Here is a 14,522-nt window from a genome sequence, read left to right on the forward strand (position 1 = left end):
ACAATAGTTTAAATTTTCTTTTACTATGTAATTTTTAAAAAGTAACATGCTTTATAAATAAAACATTTGCTTAGCTATTTCATACACTATATTATACTTCTTTTTTATGCAAACAATTATGTGTCACATGATAGAAAACAAAATCACAAGATCATATGGAAATCAAGGAGTGGTCATTGAATGAAAGCTTTAAAAGTAATTAAAGTTGGCTTTTGAAAGTCAGACAATAAATACAAATATAACTACAACATAAATACAACTAAGTAGTGTGACTGCTTTGCTGGTATAAATAAAACCATGCTCACTCATTAGCTGTAGTAAGTTCAAGGAGTTCTATACTCTTGCGCAGTAACATTGTAAGAATTGATTTGTGATCAAAGAATGCTGCATAGTGGATGGGAGTCCATCCATTCTGGTCAGTGACAGTCATGTTAGCATGGTTGGAAACAAGGCAACAGGCAGCATCTAAAGAGCCACAACGAGCTGCCATGTGAAGTGCAGTTGGGCCTAATGGGATGAAAAAAAAAAAATTAAAAACCCCTTTCAGACTTTGCAATCTAAAAGTAATTTAAAGTAAATGTTTTTGAAGTATTGTTTATCCGCTTTGTACCTGTACCCTTATATTAGTGAGACTGGGATAAAAAAAACAACAACAATACACAAATAATGTGTACAAAAAACAAACAAATCCCATATCACATATTTAATTCTAGGCTTAAGTCATTTGTGGAATTTTGTGCTTATCCTTACTAAATTCTATTTCTTCAAGTAAATAGTTTCTTCTATATCTTCATCTCTTACTATTACATGTTCAGGGATTAAATTAAAATATAATCAGCTGTGATGGCTATGAAAAATTAGTATTTGTTTTATAGTACAAGAGTAGTTCATGTGGCTTAAACTGGTTTTACTTGGCTAGTATAAATAGATGCACAAGATAGAAAACAAAACCAAAAGATCATATGGAAAACAAGGTATGGTCAATGAATGAAATTACAAAATTTTTTTTTCCTATAAACTTTTTTTTTCAGAAATATTAGTAGTTTTTCCATCTCAATAATATACATTAAATAAATTGGGCCAAGCAGAAAGTATGCATAAAAGTTGGCAAGGTTTTACGTGTTTAAGGGGTTACTGGATCCGATTTTGGGTAAAAAAATCGATTTTTCAATTTTGGTGTAATTAAATAGGTGGACATGTATTTTATAAACTGGCACCAAAAATTTTCTAAAAAATAGCATTTTTTATTGAAAAAAAGCATTTTAATGATGCGTGGTGAACACTATTTTCAATATTTTTCTTAATACAAATTCACTGTTTTTGAGTGAATGCATTTTTTGTGACCCCCCCCCTGTAACATATTTCTAAAATCTCTAGAACTAATAGAGATAAATGTGTCAAATTTGGTACACATATTCAGAGATAAATAATACAGAGAATCATCTAGTTTTAATGACTTTAGCTGAAGAAGTTTTTAATATATTGTTACGAATCTCACTATCTAGGCTCTCTGCAAACTGCACCTTACACCACCAACTTAAAGAACTTGACAACTCAGGGCTCCAAAGTAACGTAACACTTTAATAGTTGAGTAAATAACAGCCAATACTGTACAATTGGCAACACGTACACTGTACAAATATCTCTCCGATAACACCGTTTCACCGTATCAACTCTTGCACTGGCCTCTCCGTCTCGTTCCGGCCTTGCACTGGGTTCAACAGTTCAGGACTGACTTCACACACTAGGCTCGTTGTGTCGGACTCGATCACAGACCAAGATCAAGACGCCGTTCGTCTCAACTGTACTTGATAGTACTCCACACTGAACCGTCGTAATGCTCCGTACAGAACCACACCGCTGAACTGTGCTGTAGTCGACCGTGTTCTGAACTCTTGTCGTGAACCTCCTTTCTGAACCTTGCTGTATTGAGCCCCTTTTCTCGACCGTCTTGACTGCGACACCTCCGCTCTTTATATAGGGTCCCTACTGGCCTTCTAGAACCGGATAAAACGCCGCTCGACGTTTCTAGGTGGTCAGATGACTACAACTATCGTGACGCTGCGATCCTTCCCGAAATGTCCTGTTGACACTCGACTCGGCTGACAGTCATAACTCGTCACGGTTGACCGCTCGTCTAGCGCTGGCCTGGGGCGATTTGCGTCGGCTGACTACACACACACCACTACCCCCATCTGTGCCACCACCAGGTTTATAACAATATGATCTTTTGGGGAAAAAAATGTGGATGCATTTTACAGGAAAAAAATCACCCTTTTTTAAAAAATCATAAAATGCACAATACTAAGGGAAAATGTATAAAATCTAGCTAGCTCCTTCCAGCCACCTTTATACTTTAAGGTGTAAGTATTTTTAGCTTTGAAATTTATCTATTTTGAAAAATTTTAGAATTTTCCTATATGAACTAATTTTTGTTTATTTTCAAGATGGCTGCCATTACCATAGCAACCCGGAAACATTAGACAACATTCAATATATATTTTTTATTATTGAGTTGTCATATGATATAATATAACAATAGTTATTAAGTTAAAGCAAAAATAAAAAAAATAAATTTCGCTATCCAGTAACCTCTTAAAGTATCACCATTGATCCTAATATCTTAATAGTAAAGATGTTGGAATGCTAATCATAATTAGACACAATGGAAGTTAACAAACTCAAAGTGTTACCTGTTGAGAGAATGTTATTTCTTCGTACATTAATATCAACAGACTGCAGTATCAACAAGGTGATGATCTGAGGTCTGTTGTATATGGCAGCATAATGTATCAGTGACATCCCTTGTTCATCCTGCTTACCTATCCTGGTGCCAGAGATCTTTCTAGTCAAGGCACTGAACATAGCAATTAGACCTTGCTGTGCACATATTTTTAAGCCAACCATTGGTGTCTGGTTCAAAATAGAGAACATTATATTTATTAATATCTGAAACTATTAATTTTTTTTTACAAATGTAACACACTATATTAAAAATTGATGTATGTATTATGTATTATATTAAAAATAATAAGAATGTATTATGTAGAACAATTCAAAAACTCTACTAATCTTAATTTTTTCTGAAATCATAACTTCATTAAATTCAGCTTCTTCTTTGAAATACTTATAACTTGCTAATCATTATCATTTTCAACACTCTATAAAATGACTAAAACTCTAGCCACGTAACTTTAAGCCCCCATTTTCTGATTAGCTTTTGTGCCTAACTAACCCTGTAGGTCAACTTATAAAACACATTTTTTAAAAATCAGACTTTTCTTGTCCTTTTTTAAAAACAAATAATTTCTATATTAATTAGTTGCTGTTTTTATCTAGCTAAAGGCTGTGCAACTCACCTTATACTTAATTGCTTTTTTTGATCCAAACTGTCTTTTGAACTGCTCATGAATCTGAAGGTCTGCCACAGGGAGCCTTTTTGGCTTCATTTTGTCCATTTCTTCACAATAAGCTCTGACCCATAAAGGTTTCTGGGGTGCTGCACTATAAAATACTTCAAACTCTATCACAATAGCATAGTACCTGCAAAAAGAAAAATATGTCTAGAGCAATTCCTAATGCATGCTATAATTAAAGAAAGACAAATGTAATAAGAGAAGGTTCACAAACTGATAGTTCCTTGTTTGAACCCTGCCCTTTGCAACCCCAGCCATCCTGCTGTAATAATCTTCTATTCAGATACAAATAAAAAAAAAAAGATTTGAATTTTTTTTTCATTCAAAAAATAATGAAGCACAAGTTTCATATTTACAATCAAAATTTTTTAATAGTTAGTAAAAAAAAAATCCATCAACAAGCATTGATTAAAAAATAAATAATTGATGTAAGAGCTTTGAGCTGTGGCATTGATGCTTCTGAATTCAAAACTTGACCACTTGCATCATGTGTCAAGCAGGAAACTTCAGCTGGGATATAATTACGTTCATTTCTGATAGAACATCAGAAACATACACAACTTTGATTTGTGATTATGTTTAAAATATTGATTTGACACATATAGATTCTTCTTCTGTAAACACCACAGAAAGATATAGATTTTGTGTCAAAGATGAGGAATTATCAATTAAAAAAAAAATAGAGACTTTTTAAGTAATTAGGAAATTTAAATGTAGTGAACAAATGATCGCAAAAAGTCACTAATTAATTTGCACCTATAATAGTGGTCTGAAGGGATCTTATCTTATCTTATATAATACAGACGTTACTTCATAAAAGAAGATGATTACATCCTACACGTCATGCATTTAGTCATGCATATTAACCAATGACTTAAATTCTGCCAAGTCACTGGTTTTCCTGGCTAGCTGAGGCATTTAGGGGATTTATCAATCAATCAATATTGTATGTTAAACAAATTAAAAGTATATGGCAGTTTTTATAAAATGCATATTAAGAAAGGACATTGCTTTCATTCAAACACTTCATTCTACTTTGAAGTGAACAAAAAAAAATTATTCAGATCAAGAAACTTACAATTTTCCATTGACATTAACTGTAGGGATGTTGTAGTGGTCCCTGACACGCTGCTGTTCAGAGCTAGTGTGGGTTAGGTATTCCTTCATGGCTATGTCACAGATGTTTTCATATTCCTTCTCAAGTTCCTCAGGTCCTTGTTGCATTACATTTGTTTCCAGGTCAAAGTTGATTCCTTTAACATAAAAACATTTGTTTTTTTTTTTTTTACATTTAACAGTTCCCTTAGTAATGGTGAGGAGACCAAGAAAGATTACTCTAGGACTCTACTGTCCCCACTTCTCCATTAAACAAAATTCTTGCAGAGGTCAAGATTTTTATTCAGGTTTTAGGGATTTTTTTCCCTCCATATCTAAATGGTAACTTTTCATCTAATAAAGACAAAGATCATAAAGATTGAAAAGACTTTTGGTCTTTGTTATTGATAACTTTTGTGTGTGCTCGACTAAAACAAATTGATAGAATGTAAGACATTAAAATGACACTGTAAACAAAACTTAATAGAGCTATTGATGGATGTTTTGTTATTTTTTCTGCTGTTCGATCTAAAAAAAAAAAGCAATATCTGAAAAAGAAGATTTAAAACTTGTTATCTTTAGGTCCTACTTAAAGTGCCATTATTATCTTAATTAAATACATGTCTGGTAACACTGTTTGAAAATCAAGTTGCTCTTACCTCCATGAAGATGAAAATAACTATCTTCTGCCATAAAATTTTTACATTTAAAATCAGGACCAACCATTAAAGGTGGAAGCTCTCTCTCAGTACGACACTCATCACCTGTGAAGAAAACATACAAGAACAAAAGTATTTTACTTCAATTTATTCAATTTCTTTTTATTTTGAGTAACACTAGAAAATTAGTGTCTCGCAAATAAATTCTTAACATCAGGATCACTTAAATGAGGAATGAATACAAATGCATTTCCTTAGGGTGATCCTCTAGGTTTTATCTCTTCTCTCTTTGAAACACTAAGCACACCTAACTGAACATCATAGATTTAAAAGGAAATGTCAAGGACACTATCTAATGTACTAGTTTAAAGAAATAAAGCTCACTCACTGTTGTATGGGCTCATTAGCCTGTTGATGTCAGGGATTCTCATCTTTTTTCGCATGCCCAGTAAGAAAGGCACAAGGTAACTGATGATTTTAAGTAACTCCAACTGTCTACGTGTTTCCTGCTTGGCTCCTAAGAATGTCTAAGGCAAAAAAAAAAAAAGAATGAATTTGAGAAAAACTTGCTGAAGAAAAATATGTTAAGTAGATAAATGAACTTTTCAGGTGTAAATTAGCTAGTTGTAGATAGATAACCTGTTTTTATGAACAATAATATACAAAGGTAAGATTGTCCACCGCAGTGATAAACTACACTTACTTTAAATAATATCATCAAACACTCATACTCATTAATGCTTGGTATGAATTTTTAAATGATGTGTGAAGTTTCAGCCCTTCTCCCATCATTCTTCTCCCATCCCAAGTAATTATTTATTTCCAGAAAGAAATATTTTTAAAAATCCTTTACTGGTTTGCAATGGAAGATTTACACACTGAATCTCTGATTATTTTGCAGAATTATCCACATGGGCAATCTTACTGAGATGGGTACAATGTTCATTTTCACTTTATTATTTCTTAATCATTAGATTTATAAAATGTTAACAAAATTAGTTTTATTAGTGAATAAAGAGAATGAGTTTAAAGCATTAAAAAATTGTGCACCTGAATGATTTCTTCCTGCATATGCAGTCTTGACTTGAGACGTTCGTAACCAGTAAGGTCAATGTTTGTGTCCATAATTTTGATAATGCTTGAAACATCATATTTAGCACTAAAAATAAACAAATTTATTGTATAGGTAATTTATTCTTAAGGGCTACAATTAATGGAGCAAAGAAGGACTCAATTACTAATCAAGAACTGATAAACAAAATAAAGTTATTTATACATGATAATTTTTACAGTTATTGAATTATAATATTGCAGAGCATTCAAACAGTTAAACGAGATTTTTATTAAAACCTCAGTAAGCAGATTTTACTTCCACTATATTTCTTTGGAAGGTATAGATACTCACTCAATCATAAAAATGTTTTGATTAAAAAAAACTTTGTCTTGTGTAAATGTGAGCCTCATATTAATATCATCAACACGTTTCATAAAGAACTCAATATCTTCCATTGTCTCTAAGTCATCAGGAACCTCTGCAGGCATGCTGTCATAAGCTGTGATAAAATCAGGGTCTTTGGTGATGTCCATGAGCCCTTTAGAATAAATAGCACACATTATACAAAGTGGAGAGAAAGTGGGATGCGTGGCCTACAGTTTGGCCACCTAACAAGGGGCTCAAAAGTTTGAATCCTGACTCCCAAGTGGTGTTTGCTGCATGCCTAAATACAGCAAGGAAACTTTCTCCCAGACCCCCCTCCCACTAGTCCACAAAAGAGATTAGGCCATAGCATACTGAGCATGCTATAAGCATGAAAGATGTGCTATCTAAAAGCCTCTGTATGTATGCTACTCAACTATATCTGTGACTAATAGTTACTGAGGGTGCTACTTGGCAACATTGTACCACCTTGTCATCTAGCCTCATGCACTCAACATGTCCTATACCATTTATTATTTTACTTTCCATATTAAATCCTGGTACATGCAATGTAGAAAAAAAAAGAAACTGGTTAAGCTTTTTTTGTTTTCTAAGTTTCAGATGTTCCTTCAGAAACAATTTTTTATTAAGTCCTAATAAAAAATTGTAGGCGCGGTGGCTGAGCATTAAAGTGCTTGGCTTCCGAACCGGGGGTCCTGGTTTAAAATTCTGGTGAAGACTGGGATTTTTAATTTCAGGATCTTTGTGCACCTCTGAGTCCACCCAGCTCTAATGGTTACCTGACATTAATAAGGGAAAAGTAAAGGTGGTTGGTCATTGTGCTGGCCACATGACACCCTCGTAAACCATAGGCCACAGAAACAGATGACCTTTACATCATCTGCCTTATAGACTACAAGGTCTGAAAGGGAGAACTTTAATAAAAAACTGCTGCAGGACAGTGGGATGAAAGTGGGTAAAGTTTGTACTTGGTACCATCAAGGTCTGCAGAATGTACCACAGACCATGCTGGAAGCAATCAACTGTTTGAACTACTTACTTTTAAGCTTCTTATAAATCATACACAAGTTTTTGCAGCAAAATATTTATAAAAACTATTTTTTTTAAATGCATAACTATTTTAAGTTAATGTTTTTTTGTTCAAATATAAATTGAATTTTTGAATAATCTCCAAAGTCACATCAGTTTAAGTTTATCTCAAACTACAAAGACAGATACACACTCACCAGCACTGGTAAATTCTGAAAGCAGATTTTTTTTAGTTTCAGCTACACCCAATAAATTGACATCAAGATTGGTCCTCCAGCGTTCTCCAAACTTGGTGCGCTTTTCTTTGGGAAAGTATCCCCCATGCCAAAGTGCTTTCATCATGTAGTCTACTGAGATAAGAAGCTGGCCAATCTTAGTGTTAATGTAAGCAGGTGGTAACTGACAGATAGTAGCTTGGTCAAAGTTTGCCTCCAATGAAATCATAGGAGTTTGATGGAAAATGTAAATGCCTAAAGTCAATTCTCTGATGATGTTATGAACTTCTCTGTTTTATGAAAACGAAGTAAAAAAAATACTAAGTAACATTTATTGTATGTATTAATAAAATGTAAAAAATATATTTGATTAGTTTTGTATAATTCATACACAAGTTGTTGTTTTTTTGTTTTTAAACCAGTATTTCTATTATAAGAATTGAAGTTAATTTTTACTGAATAAAAATTTATGATAAACCAGTGCTTAACATTTTAAAGTATCAAGTATTGTCAGAAACTAATAAAACGATAGACAGCTTAGAAATACTAAATATAATTATATAATTATTTTGGTTAAAAGTGACTAGTCCACAATAACACAACAGATCTTTGTTGGTTGTTTTTTTTAAATTTAAACCCACATTTTAATACAGTGTTAATGTTAATAAAGAAAATTGCTTATAGCAAGTTCTTGTTCTTTAAATGGATCTTTTTTTTTGAGTTGTAAGGTCACAAGAAATGTGATGAATTAAGCTTACAAATGTTAAATAATTTTTTGCTATAGCAAACATACATTTCTATATACATGAAAAAAAAACCTATTTGATTTAGGCTTTCAATAAAACCTATTATATAAATTAACAAAGCAAAAAGGGCTTTGCATAAGACCAGGGATTTTAAGTTATCTTTAGGTCTACCCAGTATTAAAGAGTATCCCTACCTGAATTTACTGAGAAATGTAAAGACAGAAGAGTATACAGTTGACACCATGACCCTAAGTTGTTAACCTCAGAATGTTAGCTCTACTGAAATATATAATGAATTACTGAGGGTGGCTTCTAGTTTAATTGTGAGCTCTACTATTGAGTTTGTGATGGAGAGCAAGCCAAATTGTGAAATGCAATTTCCCATTGGATAGCATGCATACTCCTCTTCCATCATTCTGGGTTGTAGTGAATATCAAATCATAAATGCATATAAAAGTTTGTTTTCAGGCACTGAAGAAATGCTCTTACATATCAAAAAGGAATATCTCTACAGATGTATTAGAAACTTATTTTGAAAACAATAATACAAACCTATAACATAATGGTGATATACTTTCATCCACAGGAAACAGAAGTATGGATGTGTCATTTACAGGATTTAATTGAGAAACCAAGCCCATGAGTTGCTCTGTGGGCATCCTGAAAATATCATTTGAGAGCAGCCAATGGGCCATGCTGGAAGATAAAAGTTCTTGGCTGTCATAGCGCTCAAGTTTGTCTAAGTAAACCGAAGCTACTCGAGCATATTGCTGTAGGGCAAGGGCCTCGTCTTCTGACAACAATGACATTTTTACTGTTTAGAGAAATGGAGCTAGAATGCTGAGGAAAAAAAAAGTTTCTTTTGATTGTTTCTTAAAAAGCAATTTGTTTTTATGCTGCCTGCAAGGAACAGTATAAAATAGTGTTAAGATCTTTACAAACCTGTAAAGGTATAAATTACTTACAACTATTTATGTACAGATAATACAAGTCAATTTCATTTTTTTATATATATATGTCACAGTCTAATGAGGAAATCACAAGAGGTGTGGACCACACTGGGTAAAACCAAAGTGAGAACAAAAGGCACTTTTGCAAAAGCAGGCAATTTTTTTTTTAGGAATTAAAATATTCAATTTATAATTTAGGCTAGTCCTTATCATTTTGTGCTATGGTGTTAAGACTTGAAGAACACTTATAAAGTTTAAAAAAATGGAAAATGCTGGCAGTCCTATTAGCAATTTTTAAAAAACTGATAGAAAAATTATTGCTATGTCTAGCATAAAAAAGTAAAAAAAATGAATGGACATCTTTCAAAGATTTTTTAAAATATCTTGTAAAGAAATGTAGTCACAATGAAGATAAATACTTAATGAATTGGTAGAAACACTATCTAAATATCAATAAAAAATGGACAAACAAATGGAAAAATTTATTTTGCAAAGAAGTAATGGGGTCTCACAATTTTTTTATGAACTTATTGCAGTGGGTGACATCAACCCTAGTGACTCTTCTGTATATATGTACAGCAGCATAGATCTAGCTATTTATCCAGAAGGTAATACTAGAAGGTAGTTCTATGCATAGCATAGCTGCTTTATCTATTACATTATGGACCTATTAATTAGATGATACAGTCTTTGGGGAACTACCATCTTCTACCAAGTGTGTCCTAATGAGGCAGATAGGGGAAAAAACTTATATAAGGGTTAGCTGTGAATATCAAATAAACAGCCGTGGACCTGGTTTGCAGTCATGGAGGATGAGGTGATATTCTAGTAGTTAGAATATTTACTTAAAACAATAATCCAGGAAAATGATTGCAAAAAGAAAGTACAGGGAGTTTTAACTCTACGTTTTAACTCTAAATCCAGGTAGATGAAGCTTGTTAGCTAGGGATAGTAATTCATATAGGAGAGAAAACTTTTAAATTAAACAACTGCTGCCTTGCAGATGATCTTGGCTGATCAAAGACTATAGGAGCACACCCAGAAAGAAAAGCAGGCTGAAGTCAGAGTCAATTAGCCTCCTGGCACATAACACATTGACAAGCAGCCTCATATAAAGGTGTCGCCCTTCATGTGGAATCCCACCATGCAAGTAGGAGGTCAGGCTTTTTGCCTTGAATGAGCCTACAAAAGCGAGCAGGTGGTTCTTCTATCTGAGCTTGTGAAGCCAGAAGGAGAGACCAGAAAGTAAAAATTACTGGCCAAAACTCGAAGATAATAAGCTATCCCAACATGAACAATGCAAAATTCACCTCAGAACCAGATGCAACAGAATCAGATAACATATGGAAGCTAAAAGTTATGACTAGCAAAACTTGCACTTGTGGAGCATCACCTACCATATCCTTCAAAGCTGCATATCAAGAGGCCTAAACAAGACACTGTCCCTGAAACCCTTTTATAGAAGAAAAACTGTAAGGAGAACTGCCTGATCTGAAAACCACTGCACAGTTCATCTCAGATAACATAAAAATGATATTGAAGAAGAAGAAGGGTAATACATTTAGATAATTTGTAGAATTTATAGATCTAATAATATATGAAACAGATATTAATTTTACAAATGGGGTATTTCACTGAATATTTTAGAAATATATTAAATATTCTTTTTTTTATATTAAAGTCATTGTTACTATTCATTGAATATTATTACTCAAAAGAATTGCTGCATTGTAGCACAGTGTAATCAACAATCACAGTAACACTGATCTAGAACAGATATATTTATATATTAAATACAACAAAAATAATTGTTTAACCTTAAACATTAAGTATATCTATGTAAAAGATATTAATTAATTAATGCATTGTTTTCTATGCGATACCAGATAGTCATGTCGATCGATGGCGTCCGTAGTTTCCATCATTAACAACCAAGTATGATAGTATCTATTCTTATCTAGACTGGACATTTAATTAAGAAATAGACCTAGATCTTATCTTACTTAATAAAATGGCAGTTTTTCGTGATCTTTCATTTGACTAGGGATGATGTAGTCTAATTAGAAGACTTTTTTGTTGTTGTTAATCAACGTAGGAATCTAGATCTAGAGATCTATCTACATGTAGATTAAAGTTTATTTTGACTATCTAGGGATCATCCATTTTTTAGATTTACAAAATTTAATCTCGCGGCTTGCGAGATCTTATTTTAAAGGAAGAAACGCATAACCCGTTCGTTTTTAACATAACATTATTAGATCTATTATTAATAATAACATTCTTATCTTATATAATACAGACGTTACTTCAAAAAATAAGACGATTACGTCCTACGCGTCATGCATCTAGTCATAAAACTAGTAACATAAAAGTTTGTTTAAAAAAGACAGTTCTTCCTTTAATGAAGCTGGTAACTTTTTTGTAAGAACGATTATAAAGATAAAAACGTAATCGTTTTGTTTGATAAGCTTCAGACGTATCTTAACAAATGCGTTCTACCCTTAAATGGCTTGCAAAACGATGAGGGATGCAGTGGGCCCTCTCTCGAAATCTACATATAAACTCGAGGTCATGACATTTGTACTGGACTGTCGTCTAGTTTAGTTCCTGACAACTTTCTAACAATTTTCCAAAGAGTTCAGTCCAAGGCTCTTGAAACTCCATGCAAAATCCTGACCCGAAGGGTGATTTTTACTTTCTATGATCTTTTTAGCCTTTTTATGGATGTTTGTCTCAAACAGCTGCACAGATGGTTTTTTTTTTTTTTGTTTTTTTTTTTGTCAATGACTTTACCAGCAGCATATAGGATTCTATGATGTTTATTTTTATTTTTCGTGCTGAAACTCGAGCAAAATGTAATATTTTAGTGAATCAGAATTTGAAAAGCTCAAAGACAAAATAAAATTTCCTTAATCAACAAGTATCTCAAATCCATAGACTATATATGTATAGTCTGTACTCAAAATTTTAAACAAAGCATGTGACGACTCTAGAAGCAGTGGTACTTTTTTTTTTTAAGACATTGACCTAAATCCTGAAAATGTCCGGCTTACACTGTTCACTGCATGGCATATTAGCCAGCAACCCTTCATATCTACAGTACTGGTTTAAACAAAGAATAAACTACTGTGAATTGTTTCTGAGAGGAGTGAGAACAACAGATTTATCATCTATTAGTTTTACAGACTTTTATTTCCTGAAATATTTCATAAGTCTAGTTTTTAAAGTTTACTTTTGTCTTTTTTTTTTTTTTTTGTCCTCATTCGTAAAGCTTTGTTCCTCATTTTGACGTCATCTGATCGGGTCGGGGTCAGATTGATACACACCTGCTAAGTTCAATGTCAGGCATAGTCCAATGTCAGCGAATTTGTTTTAAAAACGACTACTCTGAAAAGTTACTATTCTAATTCTAAGTTACTAATTGAAATGTACATTATATAGCCTATATTCATTGTGTATCTTGATTTAATAGGACATAGACCCAATTTTATTCTTACAGTGTCTAGACAGAGATATTCGTTAAGCTGGAAAAAAATTACACCCCTCCCCCCCCCCCCCGACTTGAAGCGTTTTTTTGGGGGAAAATATTCTGAGTCCCGAAGAAGTCTTCTAAACCAATTTAAAGAACTTCAACACTGATAAAAATTGAATATAATCTATAAATTAATTTTATTGACTCTTAAATTGACATCTAGAAATAGGTGTTAATCTGAAATGTGCGTGAATCTTGAAACTGAAGCACTTTCTTGAAACCAGCTCCCTTTCTAATCGTAGCCTACTCAGCAGTGCTTTATTGGCAAGCTTCATTCTCGTGATGTGCCATTACTGGATTTGATTATAAAATTACTCCTTTTTATGATTAATAGTGCAGAATATTCTTCTTACCCTGGATTGATAACGCATGGGCGTAGCCAGGATTTTTTCGGGGGGGGGGGGATTGTCATATATATATGTATATATATATATGGATGAATATATATGTGTGTGTATATATATAATGAATTTTCATTTTATTCAGAATTGTAGACTCCCGCCCTTGCTAGCAAGGGGTCTGAGGGAGCGCTGCGAGCTCCCCCATCGCGGGGCAAAGCTCCGACGCCAAGTAGGCCTACTATTTCTCGTATTGAAAGCCAACAAAATGCATATTCTGAGGTATCTATAGTGCATTATCCTGCTATTAAAAGTTTTATTTCGAAAACCTAATGTGCTATTCTTACTGACTTAGATCCTCCCGCGCCTTTCGGCGTATTGGGCGGCAAGCGGTTTCCATAAAAATCTGTCACTAGCAATGTCTGAAACCTCTTCCCACCTGCTCTTAGGACCTCCATGAAAGTGTGACGTGAAGCTGTAGGCCTACTAGGATGGCCCTCTTTGCGCTTTCCTCGTAATGGCCTCCATGTCATCGCAACTCTTATAATGCGTAATTCATTTTGTCGGAGAACATGTCCCGCAAACCTCATCCGACGCTCTGTCACAACCTTACTAAGGGGTCGACTCCCAGTTAGGCATAGGATTTCTTTGACTGAGACCCGATCTCTATAACTGACTCCTAAAATCCGTCTTAGCCATCTTTGTTGAGCCACATTTAGTGTTTTTCTATTTCGGCAGATGACTATTCACTGCACTTTAATAATGGAGCCCAGTCACTGGTAGAAATTTGTAACCTCTCTTGGCTACGCTCTTTGAATTAGGTGACTGTAGTTTGCTTTAGATTTTATATCGAAAGGGAAGTTTCATCGTCAAAATCTTTTTTTTTTTTTTTTTTTTTTTTTGGGGGGGGGGGGGGGGTTAACTACAAAACCCCCCTGGTAGGGAACACCCCCCCCCTGGCTACGCCCATGTGATAATGTATGCTACTTGCCTCTCCCTTGTCACACACAGCTTTTACTCTTTGTTTCTATTTGTATAAATTATGGAATGGAATGTAAAACTTTCGTTAAATAATTAATCAAGGCTAGATACAACTGTACAAGT

The 14,522-nt window shown here is 33.6% G+C and overlaps 1 protein-coding gene across 2 annotated transcripts in view; it reads right to left on the minus strand.

Moving 5' to 3' along the window:
* LOC106069659 (ankyrin and armadillo repeat-containing protein-like) overlaps positions 1-14,522 on the minus strand; it is a 30,101-nt gene that overhangs the window by 13,320 nt on the left and 2,259 nt on the right. Inside the window, exons 1-11 of one of the 2 annotated variants that reach the window (XM_056016271.1) lie at positions 11,552-11,726; positions 9,151-9,438; positions 7,835-8,142; positions 6,576-6,762; positions 6,221-6,329; positions 5,559-5,697; positions 5,171-5,275; positions 4,495-4,669; positions 3,360-3,543; positions 2,694-2,913; positions 306-507 (exon numbers count right to left, since the gene is read on the minus strand). In XM_056016271.1, the coding sequence (XP_055872246.1) occupies positions 306-507; positions 2,694-2,913; positions 3,360-3,543; positions 4,495-4,669; positions 5,171-5,275; positions 5,559-5,697; positions 6,221-6,329; positions 6,576-6,762; positions 7,835-8,142; positions 9,151-9,407 (1,886 nt within the window). In that variant the 5' untranslated portion in view covers positions 9,408-9,438; positions 11,552-11,726. Of the gene's footprint in view, positions 1-305; positions 508-2,693; positions 2,914-3,359; positions 3,544-4,494; positions 4,670-5,170; positions 5,276-5,558; positions 5,698-6,220; positions 6,330-6,575; positions 6,763-7,834; positions 8,143-9,150; positions 9,439-11,551; positions 11,727-14,522 lie in introns of those variants that run through there. The other variant, XM_056016275.1, reaches the window with a different exon arrangement.

Source organism: Biomphalaria glabrata, chromosome 1, assembly GCF_947242115.1.
Source record: "Biomphalaria glabrata chromosome 1, xgBioGlab47.1, whole genome shotgun sequence".
Classification (NCBI taxonomy): Eukaryota; Metazoa; Mollusca; class Gastropoda; family Planorbidae; genus Biomphalaria; species Biomphalaria glabrata.